Source organism: Gekko japonicus, unplaced genomic scaffold, assembly GCF_001447785.1.
Source record: "Gekko japonicus isolate JY-2015 unplaced genomic scaffold, Gekko_japonicus_V1.1 scaffold408, whole genome shotgun sequence".
Lineage (NCBI taxonomy): Eukaryota > Metazoa > Chordata > Lepidosauria > Squamata > Gekkonidae > Gekko > Gekko japonicus.
In genome coordinates, this window is record NW_015163618.1 from 614113 (window position 1) to 634575 (window position 20463).

Sequence of the window (20463 nt, forward strand, 5' to 3'; positions counted from 1 at the left end):
TTCACCCCAGCCTTATGCCAAATGCCAGCCCTGCAAGGTTGATCAGTTTTGTGAGTTGTTGAGAGGCAGCAGAATTTTGCTGGATGAACAAGAAAGACCCCTTTGCCATGCATCTAATTAACCAAGGTTCTTGAGTACCGTGCGGTTTGCACAGGAAACCCACCTAGCTTCCTGGACTGTAGGGCCAGACTCTATATGCCCCCTCCCCAATTCCAGCTTTTCCAACCATCTATTGAGATTGGCCTAAGAAGGGGGCAGTTCTACCTTGAGGGGTGTTTCTGGGGAGGGCCCCTCTTCCAGGATCCTCCTGAGTAACTGTCCTTCATTAAACTTAGGGTTTGTTTCTACAATTTTCCACTAGCTCTAGTTCTACTTTTGGTACTTACAGATAACTGAGCTAAGGTCCTGCAGTTCTTCCTTTTATCTCTGGGATTTCCACAGGCTCCTCTGGGGCCTGTGCTAAGGGTCCTGCACCATATTTCTGGTTGTCTGTTGTGACACTGAGGAATTGATATAACATCCTACGTGCCCACATTCCAATCTGGCACACTGGGAAGAGCAGAATATCGGGAAAACAATGACGACTGCAGTTCTGCTCTGTGAGCAGGCCTTTAAATCGGGAGAGGGCCAGGGATGCCCCTTAACAAAATGACCCAGTACCCATAGAGGGCATCCAATTTGGTCAACACTAAAGGAAACGATCTTAAGAGGGCTTAAATATTTCAGTTTGATCATTTATATACTCACCTGAATTTGATCTATCCCTCTTGAATCCTTGTTCTGAAAACTTCCCCAGACCAGACTTTGCTGAACTTGTATGTCTACTTATTTTAGCAGCACTGTATCTCTGCTTTATATGTTTAGCCTCCCGGAGAGTTCTTTCTTGAACAGAAGACGGTATGCTTCCAGAAATACTGATGCAACTATAAAGAAGGGCAACATTTGAAATCTTTAAAGTCAATTTATTATTCAGGATGAATGGATCGATACCATTATGAGCGGGAGCCAAAGACCACCTTAGAATCCATGATGTAGGATTGGTCTATCTCTGTCATGTATTTTTATCCCACCCACTTTCTAAGCAGCTCAGGGGAGCATTCGTGGTTCCATCTCTCCTCTCTAACCTCACAACAACCCTATGAGCAGGTTAGACTAAAGGAGGGTGCCTGGTCCAAGGTCATGGCAGTGTGGACATCTCAATCCGGAGCTCTTTGGTCTTAACCCAACCACTACACTACGTCTTTTCTTTAAACAACGGATCCCCCACATTCCATCTTAACTGTCTTTTGAAATACCCTCCGTTTCAAAAGCAATTTTCAAAGTGGGATAGGAGGCTGATGTTCAAAAACAAAGCCTGAAGCTCCCATGCATTCACAGAACTAATTTCATGGGTCTTTGGATCCGGAAATTATTAATGCTGTACCAAGAAATGCAACAAATATATAAGGAGCTTGCAATCTAAAGTTGGAAAGGGAGGGGGAGGAAAAACAGAGGAAAGAGATGAATGTCTTAGCAAGGGTAATGAGGGATGCATGAGAGAAAATGCAGTGATAGGCCCTTCAGCTTTCCTGTGGTCGGAGTCCAGAGATCATCAAAGCAATGCCTGACATGGTCATAAACATCTCAGGTTATACAAAAATTCTGAATTGCATTTGTACTCATGGAGGAAGAGAAAGATAGTATCAAACTCAAAACAAGTTGAAAACACACATTTGCAGAACTGGGACAGACTCTTTTAACAGTATTTCAACATTGTCAGGTCCAACAGTCAAACAAAGGGAGCACAGTCTTCCAAGAAGCATATACTTTATTGTCAGTACTATTGGTCAGGAACACAAGCACTGTTAGGAATGAGTAACAAGGGAAAGCTTACTGAGATATACAGAGTTCAAACGACATCCCCCCCCCACACACACACACACGTGGGCCAATCGGCCTGATTCCCGCAGGCGGGAAGGAATAACCGATGCAGCTCAGCTGGGAAACGAAACCAGTCACACGGATGATTAATAGGAAGACACTACAACTAGACAGTGGTACAAAGTGACAGGGAAAGGAATGCGGCACCCAGTCGTATGCAGGTCAGGCAGGTGCCCCCTCAGTCCATAAACAATATGGCAGCGCAGCTGACAAACACATTTTGAAATGCAGCTGAACAAAGAGGAAGCAGAGCTATGTTGTTTTGCATTATAAAGAATATAATGAAATATGCAAATTACTGTAGAAGTTTAGAGACTAGTACGGGTGAACCATTCATTTGTCACTGTGTAGCTTCCCCTTTAACCTTTGCAAACAAAAGCAGGCTAACCAAATTCTACCCTAAAACCATACGAAGATGTAACTGCGCAGAGATGGCTTGTCATTCTCCTTTCACCTCCAGTGGGTAGGAGTTCCTGGGAATTCAAAACAGTCAGAACTGGTACGGGTCAATCGCTGACCTTCTTATGTGTCCCAGATAGTGATGAGTGAATTCCCAGCAGCATAAAATGACACAAATCACCAGAACATAGTTTGAATCCAGTGGCACCTTTAAGACCAACAAAGATTTACTCAAGGTACGAGCTTTCATGTGCGCACACACACTTCTTCAGATACAATGACACGGAAATAGATTTAGCTGTATCTGAGGAAGTGTGTGTGCACATGAAAATTCATACCTTGAATAAAACTTTGTTGGTCTTAAAGGTGTCACTGGACTCAAACTTTGTTTTACTGCTTCAGACCAACATGGCTACCCCCCTGGATCTACTTGGATCGCCAGTTAGCACCTGTGAAGTTTTTAAATTCATTTTTATTAAGACTTCTAATTTGGCTCACATTTTTTGCATATGTATGTTCTAACACTGCTCCTTAGGAACAAAAGTGAGTACAGAGGAAAGTAGCCCATTGCCTGGATAACTATGTGATACTTCTTTCCTTTCAGATCTATCACGAGTCACCATGAAACCTTGCCTCATGCTCTAGCACAGTTCTCCTCAGGGAAGAGGCAGCAGAAGCTCTAGCAGCATTTATAATTTCATTTACAAAAAACTCAAATCAGCTTCAGCAATGGAGACGCCTTCATTGAGGTCAAGTAAGTGTTAATCAATGGCTGTGCATAAACCAACATTGTCTACTGATGTATGGCATCCATGCAAGAACAAAAGCAGTGCATAAACCTGAGATGCATGTAGTTTTTAATTGTGAACACAGTAATTTTCACCGAAGGAACAGACTCAAAATAAGGACAAGTATTATGAGTATGGGAAATCTATATTACATGTATGCATGTGACATCAAGTCATAACTGATTTATGGGAACCTCAGCAAGGGGCTTTCAAGGCAAGAGAGAAGAAGAGGTGGTTTGCCATTAGGGATGTGCATTCAGCTCGTCCAAGACAATTAAAACAACGAATAATGCCTATACAGCATTATTCTGGCTTCCCAGAAGCCAAATCATATTCTTTAATCTGATTCAGCTTCCCAAATAGATATTGCTGTATAGAAGCCAAATCTATTCGGCATCTATAGAGATATCCAATTCCGGGGCAAACTGACTGGGGAAGGAAAAGGGATGTATTTAAACATGCCTCGCCAATCTTTCCTCCCTGCAGCCATGGGCCCAGCTGGAGAAGGCATGGGGAGGGATGTTTAAATGCCTCCCCGATCTTTCTGGCCCTCCCCAGCCCACTTGCTTCAGCGGACGGGCTGGGGAAGGCATGGGGGGGCATTTAAACATGCCTCCCCGATCTCTCCAAGTTTCCCCAGCCTGTCCGCTTTGGCAGGTGGGCTGGGGAAGGCAGGGGGGGAATGTTTAAATGCCTCCCCCCCCTTTTTTCACTTTTCCAGCTGACCTGCACCCAGCTAGTGAAGGGAAAAAAGATCAAGGAGGCATTTAAACCTCCTTCTCTGAAGTAGTGAGGGGGGGCAGAAGGCTCCCATCATTGAAGGGAAGGCAATTCCCATGAAGGGAATGTGCCACCTCTCCAGAGAGGGGGGAATTGAAACTTTAAACTTCTCAGTCTGGAGTCGTGCCACAGAGGCGGCATGTTCTCTTCAAGGATCGGAACCTCTCCCCCCCACACCCTATGGGAACTGTTCAGCCGAATAAATTCAGCAAGCCTGATAATTCCCGAACTCCAGTATCGGTTACCAACACTGGGATTCAGGAATATTGGCAAATATCGAAAGCTTTTGGGTTTGGTAGACCCAAACCTGAAAAAATCCAATTTTTTTTTTTTGGGTGCATACCCCTATTTGCCATTGCCTTTCTCTGCAGAATCTTCCCTGGCAGCCTCCTGTCCAAGTACTGACCCTGCTTTGCTTCCGAAATCTGATGAGATTGGGCCAGAATGTATCATTACACATCCCTAAATTCATATTTCCTTAATTTTCAAATTTCACAGTATCACTAAACACAAGCTGCTTCCAGTTTACCATTTAACAATTTTCGCTATTACAGCAAATCTGACAGTTTTGTGCATTTTGGTTAAGGCTTTTAATTAATAAAATTATACAGCCCTAGGTAAAACTGATTAAACAAAAATGAAAATTTTGAAGAACGCCCCCCCCAGCATGTAGGTCTATAGAAAAGTTTTTTTTTTAAATGAGCTTTTAACTGACTTAACTTCAGAGGTAAAGTATGCTAAGACTCTAAAAATATACTAAGGCTCTAAAGATATTTAACAGTTCATCTATAATTCTAAGCCATAACTAAAAGAAAACAGGGTTGCACTTACCTGTAACTGTTGTTCATCAACATCTTCTGTGCAGACACGCATTGGGAGTGTGCTTGTGCAGGCCAGCCGGAGGACATTTTTTTTCTAGTATAATGGGGCACCCTGCCCTTTTTCAGAGCTGGCATGCACGGGTTTTCCTGCCCAGGCTATGAGAATGCAGTCTAATCCCTCCGCCATTAGCTTCCCTTTCACCCTGCTCAGAAGGAGAAAGGAGGAGAATGCACAGAATAGCATCCTCAACAAGGGGATCTGAAATGCATCCCCCAATGAGGCTGGTTCACTGTCCACTAGGGAGCAAAATTTCAAGGCCTTCTTTGACTCAGCCATAGTGAATTGATCTGCCTGAGGATACTCCCAACACCATGTCAAGATACTTGGGCTGGATGGACCACTTATAGTTGGTCCAATATACCCTGCTCAGCTTGTCTGCCTCCACATTCAGATTTCCTGCTATATGAATAACTCTGAGAAACACCCCTATATTTGTAGCCACCTCCTAAGCCACTATAGCCTCCATACAGAGCCCCTGGGATCCCGTACCACTCTTCTTATTGAAATAATAAGAATACATATCATGTTGCCAAAGATGACCTTCAATGCTACACTACTGGAAACATCAAAATAAACAGAACATTAAGGACTAATAGTATGTCATTGTTACATTGATGTATCTGATACCAACCACTATTAGTGAAGACATACAAGACATGGTGATTACTTTCTCTAATCAAACGTGCTGTTATGTTCAAAGCTGTTACGTTTAAAACTTGGAAAACTTAATTTAACTTAGAAAACTCTTTCCTTGCCTTCGAGAAAATGCGTATCTTTTGAAAAAATTAATAAGGTGTGTATTTTTTTAATGCTGGGTTCCTAATAATCTCAGAGACAAATCATGCATGCAAAGGAAGGCTTAGCTTTATATTACTTGACAATATTTTGTGGCAGCCATGGCAAAGGATTATTTTAAAGATTCTAGCAAAAGAGCACTAGGAGCTATATTATTTATTGGCAAGAATTTATTATGTAATTAATCACCACTGAACAGTCTATTTATGACATTAAATAGAAGGGCTGTATAATATAGATGAAAAATGACCAGTTCAATGAGATTTTACAGAACATGACATGTCAACTAATCAAGTAAAAGTGATTTATATCAATGTCAGTCAAGCTAATAATTATGTCACACAATGTGTGGAATAGCCAATATGAATGGACAAAGAATACTTTATCAGGATGGCTAGCACTGACCCAATACTGGAATCCAGTGAACTGTTCCTTCAGTTTTAAATTCCTATTCATTCTCTGACAGCAGAGGTGCAAATATCCAAAGCACAGGTTCAATTGGTTCTAAAATTGAACAATGATAAGAATGACTTTCTGAAGAAAGATGAACATCTAGTTGCCAGGTCCAAGAAATAGGGACCTCTATAAATCTGCTAACAGCCAACATTTTTTTACAGTGACTTCAAGTCTACCAAGGGGCAGTAAATATATAGGTAAAGGTAAAGGTTCCCTTGCTCGAAAGCCAGTCGAATCCGACTCTAGGGTTGCGGTGCTCATCTCCGTTTCAAAGCCGAAGAGCCAGCGCTGTCCGAAGACGTTTCCGTGGTCATGTGGCCGGCATGACTAAACACCAAGGCGCACGGAACGCTGTTACCTTCCCACCGAAGTGGTACCTATTTATCTACTTGCATTTTCTTGCTTTCGAACTGCTAGGTTGGCAGGAGCTGGAACTAGAGATGGGAGCTCACTCCATCATGCGGCACCCGGGTCTCGAACTGCTGAACTACCGACCTTCCACAGCCTGCAGTTCAGCGTCTTAACCACTTGAGCCACCGCAGCTCAATATATACTTCTTTGGAAAATGAAGATATAACCCCTATTATAAATACATTATGAACATGGGGAAGGACAGGGTAGCATACACTGTCCTCCATGAATTCAGTCAAGTACCTGAATCAAGACTACATGCACACAACTGTACATGCACAGGGCTGTTTCTGTACAATTAAGAAGCCTGGTAAAATCAGAATTTCAATCATGATGAGAGGGATTTATGTACTTATGGTTGTACATACCTAGGCTTCATGCAGATGGTCTACTGAATGTATAAAATGAAGACAGTGTGTGCAATCCTGGAGCACCACCACCACTGTAACATGTATAGGCTCGCTGACACACACGCAGATTCCATTCACGACAATTCACAATGTGTATGACCCAATCAAAATTATGTACTTTAGTACTACTGATTTTAATTGGAAAGTACCATTGGAATACTTTAGCTATACCTAATACTAATGCTACACCTATCGTAAAGGCATTCCCCCCCCCCAATCGAAACTAACAGGCAGACACAAGAGTTGGGATTAACTAAGGGCCATTTTATTATTTACAAACTTCTGCAACAAGGGCAAACCGTGAGTGTGGATTCTGGTGTCGGCCCTCCGACTACCTCCTTGCCTTGTGCTGGGCGAGCCACGCCACTTGGCTCACCCCTGTAGTGCCCAGGCCCGAGCCGTATAACTTGCAAGGGAGAAGTCCTACCAGAATGGCTCCAAAGGCATTCCCCATTCCCCCACAGGTGAATCCTGAGGGACACTTTTTCCCCAAACAGGGTAGGTACTCTCTGGTGCTCACCAAATCCACTTTAACTCTTGCCTCTTTTTGCATTAACCTGCAATTACCAGGTACAAGCCTCTGCTTAGGACCCTGCACCCACCGGGCAACCCAAGGCAGCCCACAGCCTTTGCCGCAGATCCTACAGAAAGATGTCATTGCCCCTTTTTATCACATGCATGCCACCATCCCTGTAGAAGTCCAGCAGTTCCACTTGTATCCCCAGATGCGGCACACAGCACCCCAATCCCCTTTGTGTGACTTTCTGCAGCTCCTTGTTCACTTTCCCCCAAGCCCAGTCCAGGCCCCTGGGGTCCCCAACTTTGCGCCAATCCCGGCATGGCAGAATGGTGCACCAAACAAGCATCACTTCAGCCACCTGCTCCTGATGAGGTACAGGTCAGTCCTGGCTTCCACCACTAGGGCCTTTCCTTTTGTAAGGTTGAGGTCATTTCCACCCAAGTGGATCACCAGCACATGAGGTGGAGGACCCTTCCTCCCCTTGAACAGCAGCAGGATGAGGTCTGACCACCAAAGGCCCCAACATCTCATGCAGTCCACTGTACTGAATTTGGGGAGCCCCAACTGTAACCCAACGTGCCTCCTCCTGGCTCAGTAGGCCACCCAGAAGACCTTACTGTGGCCACAAAATTCTCCGCCTCCCCTAGTCAGCCAGCGAGCCTAAAAGAAACGGCACGTAAACAATGACACACAACATTGTTACAACATCATGAGTAGGCAAACATAGGACTTTTAGCTCCGTGACCTCCACCGCCCCAGCCACCAAATGTCCACCTCTGTATACCCCATAGCAGCTGCCGCAGATGCTACCCCCGATCCTGAAAGAGTCCCCAACCAAAAGTCCCCCAGCCCCAAAGTCGATTTTAAGCATAAACTCCCCCAAGAACCATTTGGTGTATGGTGTATGTAATGAATAAATACAATAGAACTGGCAGTCCATATCTAATACTAATGCTACACCTGTTGTAAAGACATTTGTAATTAACAATCTTGAGCTACAATACTACGCCCATTTACTTGGAAGTATGAATTCAGCAGACCTTGATTCAAATTAAACATGTGTAAAATTAGGCTGTGAGGTTCAGAGTTTAAATTTTCTGAATTGCTTCAAGGGTTATATTTCATACAATGTAGAAATTCTCCTTAACACATCTCTCACATGATAATTACAACTGCGATAGCATGATAGTGTGAAATAGCTATTTCCCCCATGGACAGATCCTTGCAGGAATATAGATGTAATGACTGGCAAGTTTATCCAAGTAATAAGGTTATCACTTAATAACTGTCACTTCAAATGAAGTGTGAATTGGCCTGTAGGTGGATTAAGACTGTCATGTTTTTACATGATTGCCTAGTCCTTTGAAATCTTTCCTGCCCTGTCAACTATCACAGAAGATACTTTTCACACCTCTTATCTTAACACATCCTTGGGTAAAGAAACTCACACGAGACCTTATGATACCTCTGTGAACAACATTATTATGAAGAACACAGGTCACGGATTAAGAGATCTGGTATTCTATTGACAATCCTTCTGCAAATTTCAAATCTTTTTACATCTCTAAAAAGGCAATGCCATCCATTTTCACTGGCTTACAAACAGCAATCTTCCACTGGGAACATCCCCAAATCAAGAAATAAACTATTTGAACCTGATTCAGTAAAACTACAACCCATTATATATGTATCACTCAAGCATCAGGAACCTGAGAGTTTTATCCACTTTTGAGATCTGCAGATGCCCAATTCAGGCTGACTCTAACCATGTGAGAGAACATTCTCATACGAACACCTTCAGGATATGAAGTTTACCTGGCTTACTTATAATTCACTCAAACTGCAGGGTCATACTTTACATAAGTAGGTAACCAATTGGAGAGATGCCTATGACCAAACAAATCCACCCATTGGAGCTCAATTAAAAGGCATTATAGTGAAAATATAATTTATTCCCATATGTAATTGTGAAAATGCCATTTATTCCCATTTGGTTTAAGATAGTTAATTTTAACCTCTAACTATCACAACTCTAACCATCATGGTAGTCTGGGTGACTTCTAACTTGGAGCAATTCAATGAAGAATGTTAAAACAAGTGTGGTCAGAGTAGGTCCTGGTACAATAGGATCCTAAATATAAAAGTGATATGAAACTGTAGACATAAACTATTATTTTTATTATTATTATTATTATTATTATTATTACTTTCGTCTTACTATCCCGCTCTAATCCCCGAAGGGGTCTCTGAGCGGCTATACAGTTATCCATTATCCCTATCTAAGGCCACAATTCATCAGGGGTGGGGACATCCCTACCAGCACCCAGTGGAGGGGGGGGTTCTTTCCTTGGGTCGGTATTACACAGGGAGGAAATAAAAATCATTAACATTCAAAGCTGAAATGAGGATGGTGTTTTTATTTGCATGAATGACAAAGAATGAATTATTCCTGCAGCAAGCCTGAATCGAGTGATTAGACCAAAAATCTCCAGGAGCTGAGATTAAAGCAAGGAGACAACAGTGTGTAATTCAGAATTTTATTGTTAGATTTCTTGGAAACAAAACCCCATTTGCCCGTTGCAGCCAGAAGAGCACACAGGATGCAGGACCATCTGTGGGAGTTTATGACCCTACTGAGATTCATCCTGGAGCCAACAGAACAGGAAAGATAAATGAAGTAGTATGGGCTGTGACCATTCTTTTCCATCGTCCACCTCCTGTTCCCCCACAAACTCCACGTACACTATAGCTGTGTACTAGGAAATAAATGAAACAAAAAGGAAGTTCCCTTTCTGGCAAATTCTGGTCTTCTCCAGATGTGATACATCAAACAAAATAATGTGTGGAGGAGCAGGACAGACATTTAAAGGTGATATGCTTCTGATCTCTAGCATGCCATGTTTTTCAAGAAACTGTTTTCCCTAGATTAACTGAAGACATCACTTTTAAAACATTAACTATTAAAACTAAGAAAAGTAGATTACTAGCCCACAAAAATTCCCTGCAGATGCTACAAAGGACACACCTTCTTAAAAATCTGGTAATGCAAAACACACAACTCCTGTCTTGTCTGTCTCCCTGCTCCAACAAGCAGAGCCAGCAACAACTTCCCTGTCCCTAAAATTTGACTGTCGAGGGTCAGGGAACCTCCTGGATAAAATGTTATGTGATACAGAAGGATGCAGGAAGAAGGGGAAATGGGGCAAAATCAACCTTGCCCTACACAGGCTTGAACTCACTCAAAAGAGATGGAGAACAATTTCTGCTGGGTCCCTGTGCTTGCTGCAGCCCCCCAGGCCACAGAATATTTTGTTCACAAGGGTCCTCTGAAGCCCAGCAACAGTATTTGGGAGACATAAATGACTGCTGGGTCAAGGCAAGGAAGATCTAGTTCTAAAAACTCCTTCTGTGAGGGGAACTTTGGATCCAGCCCCATATATGGTGGGAACTATACGTTACATGATAGTCTTAAGAGACCAAAATCCTGTTTAAAGTCCTGACTTTGGTTGCTTCCACATGGGCATTTTGTTCTACCCTGGCTCTCAAACCACATCCACATGATGTCGTTCTCCACTCATTCTCTTCCCATCTCCTTCTTTGGTTTATCCTGGTTTGCTCTCATGTTTTCCAATTATGCTTTGCTCTGATCTTTCCAGAAATACTGTAGTCAAAAGGTGTTTGGATGGGAAGGTGTGGATTTCTAATCCTTCCCACCCGCATTGGTGCTATTTTCCCTCTGCATCCACATGATCCCACTATTTCCCCACCACCAGCAGTAGCGGTGCTATTTTTAAACTGGAAGCTGCTATAACTCTATAGCATTGTAAGACTGTAGTGATATAGCTACTACTGGTTTTTTAAAAACTGGCAAAAGAACTGCAGCAGCAAGCAAGGGGGGTGGTAGACATGACAGGATGCCAAGGAAAACATGGAATCACTGCTGAATGGAAGAAGCCTTTCACCATAATGTTAAGAGACTCTTAAATCATTGACTCAACATTTCATCAAATTTGCATATGTTAAAACCAATCAAAAGCGGTTGCTGAAACATCCCTGAAAGTGGGGGAAAATACTATCAGAATGCTAAAGGATATTCCATTTGAAGTAAGACAACGGAGAAAGAAATACAAAGAACTTGTGCTTTTTCTTCAGACAAACTCAATTGGATATAAATGGCTATTTCAGAAGGCGTCATTTTCAAGATTAAAGATAAAAAGGAAAAGATTGACTCTGTTCAGAAAGCTCAAGAATTTCTAAGGGTTCAGCTGGGAAGGCCAGAGGACGGGAAAAAAGAAGAGGACAGCAAGTCCATTGGCGAGCTAGACTCTGGCTCTTCCGGAAAGGACTCTCTGTCTGAGCAAGGGGCAGCAGCCCCAAAAAGTCCTTGTAAGTTGCGGAAGAGAAGGGGAAAGGAGAAGTAAAGGCTGAAGGACTCTCAATTGTGCCTTTGAGACTTTTTTATGGGATGATTGGGGGTACTGTTTCTAGACAGTTAAATTTAGGCTTTAAAGGAAAAGTGTTATAAATGTTTGACTCAGTTTATAAAGGGATCAATGATGGGAAGACTTGATGTAGCTAAGCTAGTTGGAGGATCTCCTCTCTTGGGCTTTTACTTAGTAGTGGGTTCTTTACTTTATCCCATATTTGTAGTTTCCTCTCCCTTTTCTTCTGCTGTAGTTTTTGTAGTGGTAAAAAATAATTAAAAAATTCCCTCTGGGGGCTCAAAAAAAAAAAGTAAATGATTAAGAGTCTCTTAACATTCTAGTGAAATGCTGCTTCCAATTAGTAATGATTCCATGTTTTCCTTGGCATCCCTTCATGCCTGCCGCCCTTACCCCACGCCTGCTATCCCTCTCCACGTGTATAAAACATGCCACTATTCAGAATGCAACAACAGATATGTATAAAGATGATCAGTCTAAGTTGAACTGCACTAACAACTTTTTCAATTGTCATATACTGGACCAAGCATGCATGTGTGTGTTCACGTACACACACACACACACACACACACACAAAGAACCTCAGATAAGATTTGGATCGCTTTGAATCCATTTTTACTGTAGATGGTTGTTAACAAAAAAACAACAATGGCCCATACCACCCTATTCACACATTTTCTGGACTTTTCTACCTTTGAAATTACCAAGCACTGCATCATGTCTTACTAATATTCCTTCATTCCAGGATGATGATTCCCAAAACAGGTGCTGGGGAATAAATTCACACACGTAAGAACATCAATAACCAAGAGCCGTTGGTCTGTCTGGATAAGGAGAAACGATGATCCCCTGTCAAGCCACAGAAGCAATGACATACTGCAAATGGAACACAGCTGCGTAAAATTTCAGCTATTGGAGGAAACGAAATGGTGCCAGTAAATTCAGATTTGCTCCTTAATGCGGAATCTATGCTGATTTGGCTCAACATAGCAAAACAAACCAATACTCATTTGCCCAACATGCAGGCTCCTGTGAACCACATAAACATCCAATCTCCAGAAGCCCAATGGCCGGGATTTCTTCACTGTCCCCGATGTAAATCAGTGCAAGCCTAATGCATCATGAATTCTGATGCACAAAACACTGTCTGTGGTACACACTGTGGACATTTTGGCTTGTTCACTGCAGGATGTTCTTCTCCAAGCTCAAATCCCTCATCTGGAAAATGGGAGGTGTCACTTCTTAACAGGCTTGCTGTAACTTGCCAGGAAGAATGAGTCTTGGAATAACCTACCTTTCAGAGGTATCTGACCACGTGGATCATCACACACTAAGTATTGATGCCAATACCAAACATCTGCCATCTTTCACTAATTTCTCTAACTAATTACAGAATTATACAACAAGCCTAAGAACACATATTAAATTTAATTCAAATTTAGTTTCTGGCCCTCTGTTCCTAATATTTCTGTCAGTAAATCTATTTGAAATTACATGGCAACATTCCTGCAATGTCCAGTTCAAACGGCATGCTTTCAGATGTTGACTTTGCTGTGGCTGCCAAGCTTGATGTGTCACTTTGGGCAAGGAACCCCCCCCAAATCATTTTATTTATTTATTTTATTTTATTTATTATCTGTTTTATAATATCAGTCTGAGGAATGTTATACACTAAAATGTCCATCAAGAGTAATTATAGAGCTCTAAAAATCTGTGTTTTATGATCATGTGGGTTGTTTCCCTAGTGGGGAGTAACAAACACCAGAAAATTGTTACACAGGCAAGGATTTCAAGATACATGTGCAAGAATTGTATATTTAGTCTATAAATCAGGAACTAAAAACAGTTAAAATGGGGAAAGACAGAAAATCAAAAGCCGCAGAATAGCAAGAGAAAAATTAAGCAATCTCTCAAAAATTACACCAAAGCAAGTTTAGTGCCATGTAGCAAACATTTACAATGCCCAATGATAGAAAGCAATCTAATACATCACTGACACCTCAGTGTTTCACACAATGAGTTGGATTCTGAAATGCTGTTCTGTTTGCATGAAACACTGTGTAAGCGCTATGGCAAGATTCATTGCAGTCCATTTTGGAAGTGCAATATGATTTGATTGGAGAATGTCATTATCAGAAGCTGGGGTGCTGAAATAGTGCATTTGTGTCTTGCACAAGTAGAAATGTAGGATGGGATACAGAAAAGTTGATTTAGTGCAAGGGCTACTTATGATGACTTGTTTCTGCTCGTGCAAGCACTCTTGCACGAGCTGAAATGTCCCATGGGATCCAGCCCATTATTTGAAAGCACACTAGGGACTTGCTTCCATCTGATGCATGCAAGCCATGGTCTACTACACACAGTGAAACTTCTCTTATTACTTTCCTGTTGAGAAACATCTTCCCAGCCAAGCTTTCAAACTTATTTTTAAACTTCTCTAAGCTTAATAAGTGGGGGGGGGCAGATGAGGAATAAATAAATACATCTTTATAAAGGTTCCAGGTGTGTGTACACATAACTTCTTGTATGCACGTTAAGAGCTCCTCTGGATTGCAGCCAACATATCTAGACCAAGTGGCAGGTCTGTACAGCTAAAAAAATCATTTTGACATTCAGGATGTTTCTCCACTCCCACAAAGCATTCTTTGAAATACAGTCAGCCATATGCTCTTTTTGCACAGACTCCTAAAGACTTGGGAATCTATTATCATGCTGTATTTACAATATCCCAGTGGTGAGTGGCTCTACGAATATACAGCCATGATTACAGAACAATAATTTAAGGCTCGGAAACATGCCTGAAATGAAGAACATTTTAAGGTGTTCAATCTCCTTAGTTCATTAAAAAAAAAATTAAAGGTTGGTTGAAAAATACTGTATAATTTACCTTCAAAGGGAGAAAGTAACAAATGTTAAAGGGCTCTGTAATTTAGCAGCAGCAATAATTAAAAAGCGATGGCTGTGGCCTCTGCCTTTCTCTGTCTCCTTCCTGGAGGAGAAAGTCTCAGACCGTTTAGACAGGGAAGAAGGTCCAGCCTGTTCTGACTTCCTTTTTCTCTCTCTTTGGCTTACAGACAGGGAGGAAGGACCCAGGAGCAGCCCTCTTAGTCTTTCATAGCAGAGAAGAAAGGCTGGCTAACGGAGACTGGGAGGCTTGGTCATTCCCTGGCTTCCACACCCATGAGAGAAGCAGGGGTGAGAGGCAGAGGAAGCTGAGTGCCCAAGAAGAGGGCAAGGTTTATCCACTACCAGATATAGAACTGTCTGCAAAGTATGCCTCACGACCCAGTGATCTATCTGACTAGCACATTTGTATCCCATCCGTTCTCCAGTAAGCTCCGCGTGGCATACATGGCTTCCACTTTCTCATTTTAGCCTCACAACAACCCTGTAAGTTAAGTGACTCTGGCTCAAGGTCATCCAGTGAGCTTCCACAGCAGAGTGGGAATCTGAAGTCAAGTCTCCTAGATCCTAGTTCAACACGTTTAACTATTACTCCACATTGGCTAACTCAAAGCCAGAGGGTATATTGGTCAGTCAAAGACAGACTGAGCTTTGTGTATTCTACCACCGACGTGCTTTTTAATTCCTGATGTCAAACACACATCCACTCTAATCTTATAACAAAAGCCACACCTGACATTGAAAAATAACCAAATGCAAAGCCAGCCCTCTTTCCCCCTTCGTCCTCCTTCTGGAAAGATCATCCAGGCACACACAACTAGTATGTTATTTTACTTTTTTCCTTCTATACTCAATGCTACTAAAAGGCCAATAATTCCATTCTCTAACACACTGGCTGATTCAAAACATCTCGTTCCCCCACCCCCCAACTTGTACTTTCAGGCCAATTTAGTCAGAGAGCAACTAAGTCCAACGGCTTAATGTGCTCAAAGAAGGAAGTTGTGAACAAATGTCATAAGTACAAAAGTGACGTCTGCCAATACTTGGCTGTAATTGTACGAGTGAGACAAATTAGATTTCCCTCGAAATGTGTCAGCCATGCTTACTAATGGCCTTCCATTTTGATGTTGCGGTTCCTTTGTAACAGTTAACAACTTCAACAAATGTCAAGGTCAAATCTGGCTGAAGAAAGTTTAATAACTGCACTTCCTTGAAGAAACAGCTGCTTCCAACTGTACCTGGCCCAGGACAAACAGCTACCATTTCAATGGAACTGGAGAAGCTTACCTCAAAGAATTAAACACTTCAGACTTTGAGGCGCGTGGTGAGGAAGTAACTCTAGCAGCAGATGTTGGTACTTCAACAGCATCACTTTCTTCATCTTGATTCTTGTTTGTGCCTGAAATAAGACCTGACAGACACCTGATACTTATATTTCTCTGTCATTACAAACAGCAACAAAATAAAGCTACCAGCAACTAGAAAGATGGAAACATTGCAGTGACATTTGTTTTAGTTACTGTCTGGCTAGATTTAAACAGAATCTAAATATGCAGGAAAGAATCTGAGAAAATTATTTTGAATCACAGTTGCTATACTTATTTCAAAAAATTTTCCAGCACAAGTAAACAAACAAACAAAGCAGATGTGGGACCAATGAGTGTCTGTCTACGTCCCTCTTGCTTCATTGCAGGAGGGGCCTGCAAGGCCTCAGACTGAACTGGGGAAGGAATAGCTGGCATCTCATTCCTCCTCCTATTCCCAGCTTCGCTGCCAGTGGAGAGGGACCAGCATACTCTTCCTCAGCCTGTTCCCTGGCTCCTTTTAAAGGCAGTATAGCAAGCTACACATACCTCCCAGGACAGTTAGCCCTAACCTCTCGCAAGAGCTCCTCCTCCCTCAAGAGGGCAGGTTCTGCACTGACTGTTCTCATAGCCAGGTCCTGCATCCACGTTCCTTCCAGCTATGCCCAGACACCACTGGTCATCTGCTGCAGCGGCACTGTTCTCTTAAAGGGGCATGGCTTCCAAACCTGCATGAATCACAGAATCACAGAGTTGGAAGGGGCCATACAGGCCATCTAGTCCAACCCCCTGCCCAATGCAGGATCAGCCTAGAGCATCCCTGACAAGTGTTTGTCCAGACAGTGCTTAAAGACTGCCTTTGAGGGAGAGCTCACCACCTCCCTAGGCAGCTGATTCCACTGTTGCACAACTCTTACTGTAAAAAGGTTTTCCTAAAATCCAGCTGGTACCTTCCCACCCTTAATTTAAATGCACTAGTGCGAGTCCTATCCTCTACTGAAAACAGGAACAGCTCCCTGCCCTCCTCTAAGTGACAGCCCTTCAAATATTTCAAGAGAGCAATCATGTCCCCCCTCAACCTCCTCTACTCCAGACTGAACATTCCCAAGTCCCTCAGCCTTTCCTCATAGGACTTGGTCTCCAGGCCCCCAATCATCCTCTTCGCTCTCCTTTGCACCTGCTCCATTCTGTCCACATCCTTTTTGAAGAGAGGCCTCCAGAACTGCACACAATACTCCAGGTGAGGCCTGACTAATGCAGTGTACAGCGGGACTATCACATCTTGTGATCTGGACGAATGCCTGAGCAGTTCAGGGATTCCCCCAAACAGCAGAAAACTAATCTCCACTGAGTCTGTGCCAAAAAAGGAGGACTTAGCTGTAAGGAAATGTCCTTAGGAACAGCCTTTCATTTTCAGAAGCTGGGAAATGAAAGTTCTGAGAGAAGCCTCGGTTGAAGTATTGCAGCCTATGAATGAAATGGTTGCCAACAGCAGTGATGGAAAGATATAAGCCCTTAGATTTCTACAGCCTGAATGAGTTTATACACATTGTTCACCTAGGTGTGGAATCAATAATAATAATAATGTCAAGAAATGGGAAGACTGAAGATGCAGACAGAGAAAAGGACAGTTTTTACTCTTTGGAAACATTGCTGTAGGCATAATGTGACCTTTTAGCACATACCATATCTCGCCAAGAGATTTCATTTTCTTTCTTTCTCTATGCCGAAAGGTTTCACTAGTAACCAACAAACATCAGACTGAGTCCAGACTAGCATGAGCAGTAGTCTCTGCCGTCTCTGCCATCACCCCCTTCTTTCTGCATTCCCCTGTTCCCCCTGTGAGCAGAGACAACTGTTCTCTTGAGAGTCGGGAAGGGGTAATCAGCAGAAAACGCACATGCATAGCACAACACACACCTCAGTCTTGTGTGAACTCCTGCACAGGGCAGGAAATCATGCAAAAACAGGTGTGTGTGTGATTTCACCTTTCCCCTGCAGCCTCCCCCCATATACGGACCTTTATACATTCCTCTTAGGGATGCCAGGTCCTCCCTGGCCACCCACAGGGGATGGGGGGATAGGGTTGCCAGAATCCAGGTTGGGAAACTCCTGGGGATTTGGGCATGGAGCCTGGGAGAACAGAGACTTCAGTGGGGTACAGTGCCATAGAGTCCACCCTCCAAAGCATCCATTTTCTTGACGGGAACTGATCTCTGTCATCTGGTGATGAACTGTAATTCTGGGGCATCCGCAAGTCCCACCTAGAAGCTGGCATCCCTAATTGCTCTGATTAAGGAAAATTCATCTGCTATATTTCCATTAACAGACGGCATAACCTTTGGATCGATGCAGATGAATTCAATAACTTTTATAAAATCAATACCTTTTCTATGTATAACCACTCAGCTCTACCAAATGCCTTGTCTTCACTGATAATGTTTAATACTATAGATGTTCCATTTATACTGCTCTTATATATCATATTTATTGCTTATTGGATATTGTTTGCCATTTTCTCCCCTTACATAAACTGTTTGCTATCTATTCAAGTATTTAGATAACAGCCCTTTCAGTCTACCTGTCAAAGTACTTGTCAGAACTGTACAGTCATAATTTAGTAATACAAGAGACCTCTAAGATTCAACTTACCCTCTTTATGAATGACTATAATGAGGGGGAGGAACTGAGCAAAATCATACCCTCTTGTGCCAGTAGAGTCTCTCACACAAATGTCCAGGTCTGCTACAAGATGGACATAATTTTGCCAGATTGCCTTTCATCCTTATACCCCTCTATACACTATGTAACAAGGATTACCTGACTATCAACATCAGCATTTTGAGAGTCACAAATGAAATCCGGAAGGAATAGAACGCGTAAATGAGCGCCTTTGTGCTCTTACCTGGGGTAGCACTGACTGCTGATTTTTCTTTCACGCTGGATGCTATTGCCGTTTTAACTTTTGTGTAACTAGGTTTAGGCTGAGTGCATTGTAGGTGTTCTCTTTGAAACAAAACCATATGTTTTACCCAACCTTGAAAGAAAAAGATAACAAGAAAATACATTTAAGGCTCACGGCACTGTCTTACATGTAATTGTATTTTCCTAGGTAAAGGTAAAGGTTCCCTTGCTCGAAAGCCACTCGAATCCGACTCTAGGGTTGCGGTGCTCATCTCTGTTTCAAAGCCGAAGAGGCAGCGCTGTCCGAAGACATTTCTGTGGTCATGTGGCTGGCATGACTAAACACCAAGGCGCACGGAATGCTGTTACCTTCCCACTGAAGTGGTACCTATTTATCTACTTGCAATTTCTTGCTTTTGAACTGCTAGGTTGGCAGGAGCTGGAACTAGAGACGGGAGCTCACTCTGTCATGCGGCACACTTGGGTCTCGAACTGCTGAACTACTGACCTTCCACAGCCGGCAGTTCAGCGTCCTACCACCAAATAATTTCCAGAATAATATCTTAGATGGCTTATAGGGAAGCTAAGTTTTTGGTCTACATTATGCTCTTCCCTTCCCCCACATACAGCTCTCTGAGCTCACAATGAAACACACGTGCAGTCAATCCAGTGATTTTTTTCCCCACTGTGAATTTCAATTGGACTGAGCCTGCTTTGGCGGGGAGGGCGGAGTATAAATCAAATAAATAAATAAAATATGGACTGGGGATGAAACCAGTTTTGGAGCAGCAGTTTTCAGCAAGAAACCAGGGCAAGGGAAAATATTTAAGAAGACCCTTTCCCTCTATGGCAGCCACAGCAGCTATATATTATGGGGAAAGAATCACGGAACTACTTGCAACATGTCATTCCACTCTCAGAGTACATTCAAAACCAACTTACTGGCAGCCCAATTCTTAACAGAGTTACACATTTCTTTGTCCACTCCACTGTAATGTTGACGATCTAAAAGGCTGGTCTGATTACAACTTGTGACAACATGATAATTACGCCAAGAGCTGGGAAGCAGTAAAAGCATCGGGACGAGAAAGACTTCATTAGAAGGCTCAGTGCAATGTGTCATCTTGTATTCAAAAGGGCAGTACAAATCCAACAGGTTTAAAAAGCAGGACAGGATACATTTACGGCATACTGTGCATTTGGAAGAATTTCTCAACATCATAAAATGCTGCCTGTGGAGACTGTGGAATCTCCTTCCCTTGACATTTCAGAAGAATCTCTGACACATTCTGATGGGAATACTTTAGCTCTGACTGGCATAGATGAAGCTTCCAAGCATACTACTATCTAAGCATTTAACAAATAGCATCACATGCCCTCTCAGTTATTCTTCAGTTAGTAAAAAAAATCATTGGAAAATGGAAGTTAAATTAGCAATTTTAGCAAGATGATGAATTATTAAAGCACTACATGGGGGGGGGAATGCAAGCCTTTAATCTTCATAGAGAGTTTATACAGCATTTGATTACTTTATTCTTAAATATCAAC

At 42.5% G+C, this 20463-nt stretch overlaps 1 protein-coding gene across 1 annotated transcript in view; it reads right to left on the minus strand.

The window, feature by feature from the left end:
• Positions 1-19993, minus strand: part of KIAA1257 (KIAA1257 ortholog) — a 63600-nt gene extending 43607 nt beyond the window's left edge. Inside the window, exons 1-4 of the mRNA XM_015407430.1 lie at positions 19858-19993; positions 18917-19048; positions 15995-16106; positions 748-923 (exon numbers count right to left, since the gene is read on the minus strand). Coding sequence (XP_015262916.1) covers positions 748-923; positions 15995-16106; positions 18917-19048; positions 19858-19993 — 556 coding nt within the window. The remainder of the gene's footprint in view (positions 1-747; positions 924-15994; positions 16107-18916; positions 19049-19857) is intronic.
• Between the last annotated feature and the right edge of the window lie 470 nt (positions 19994-20463).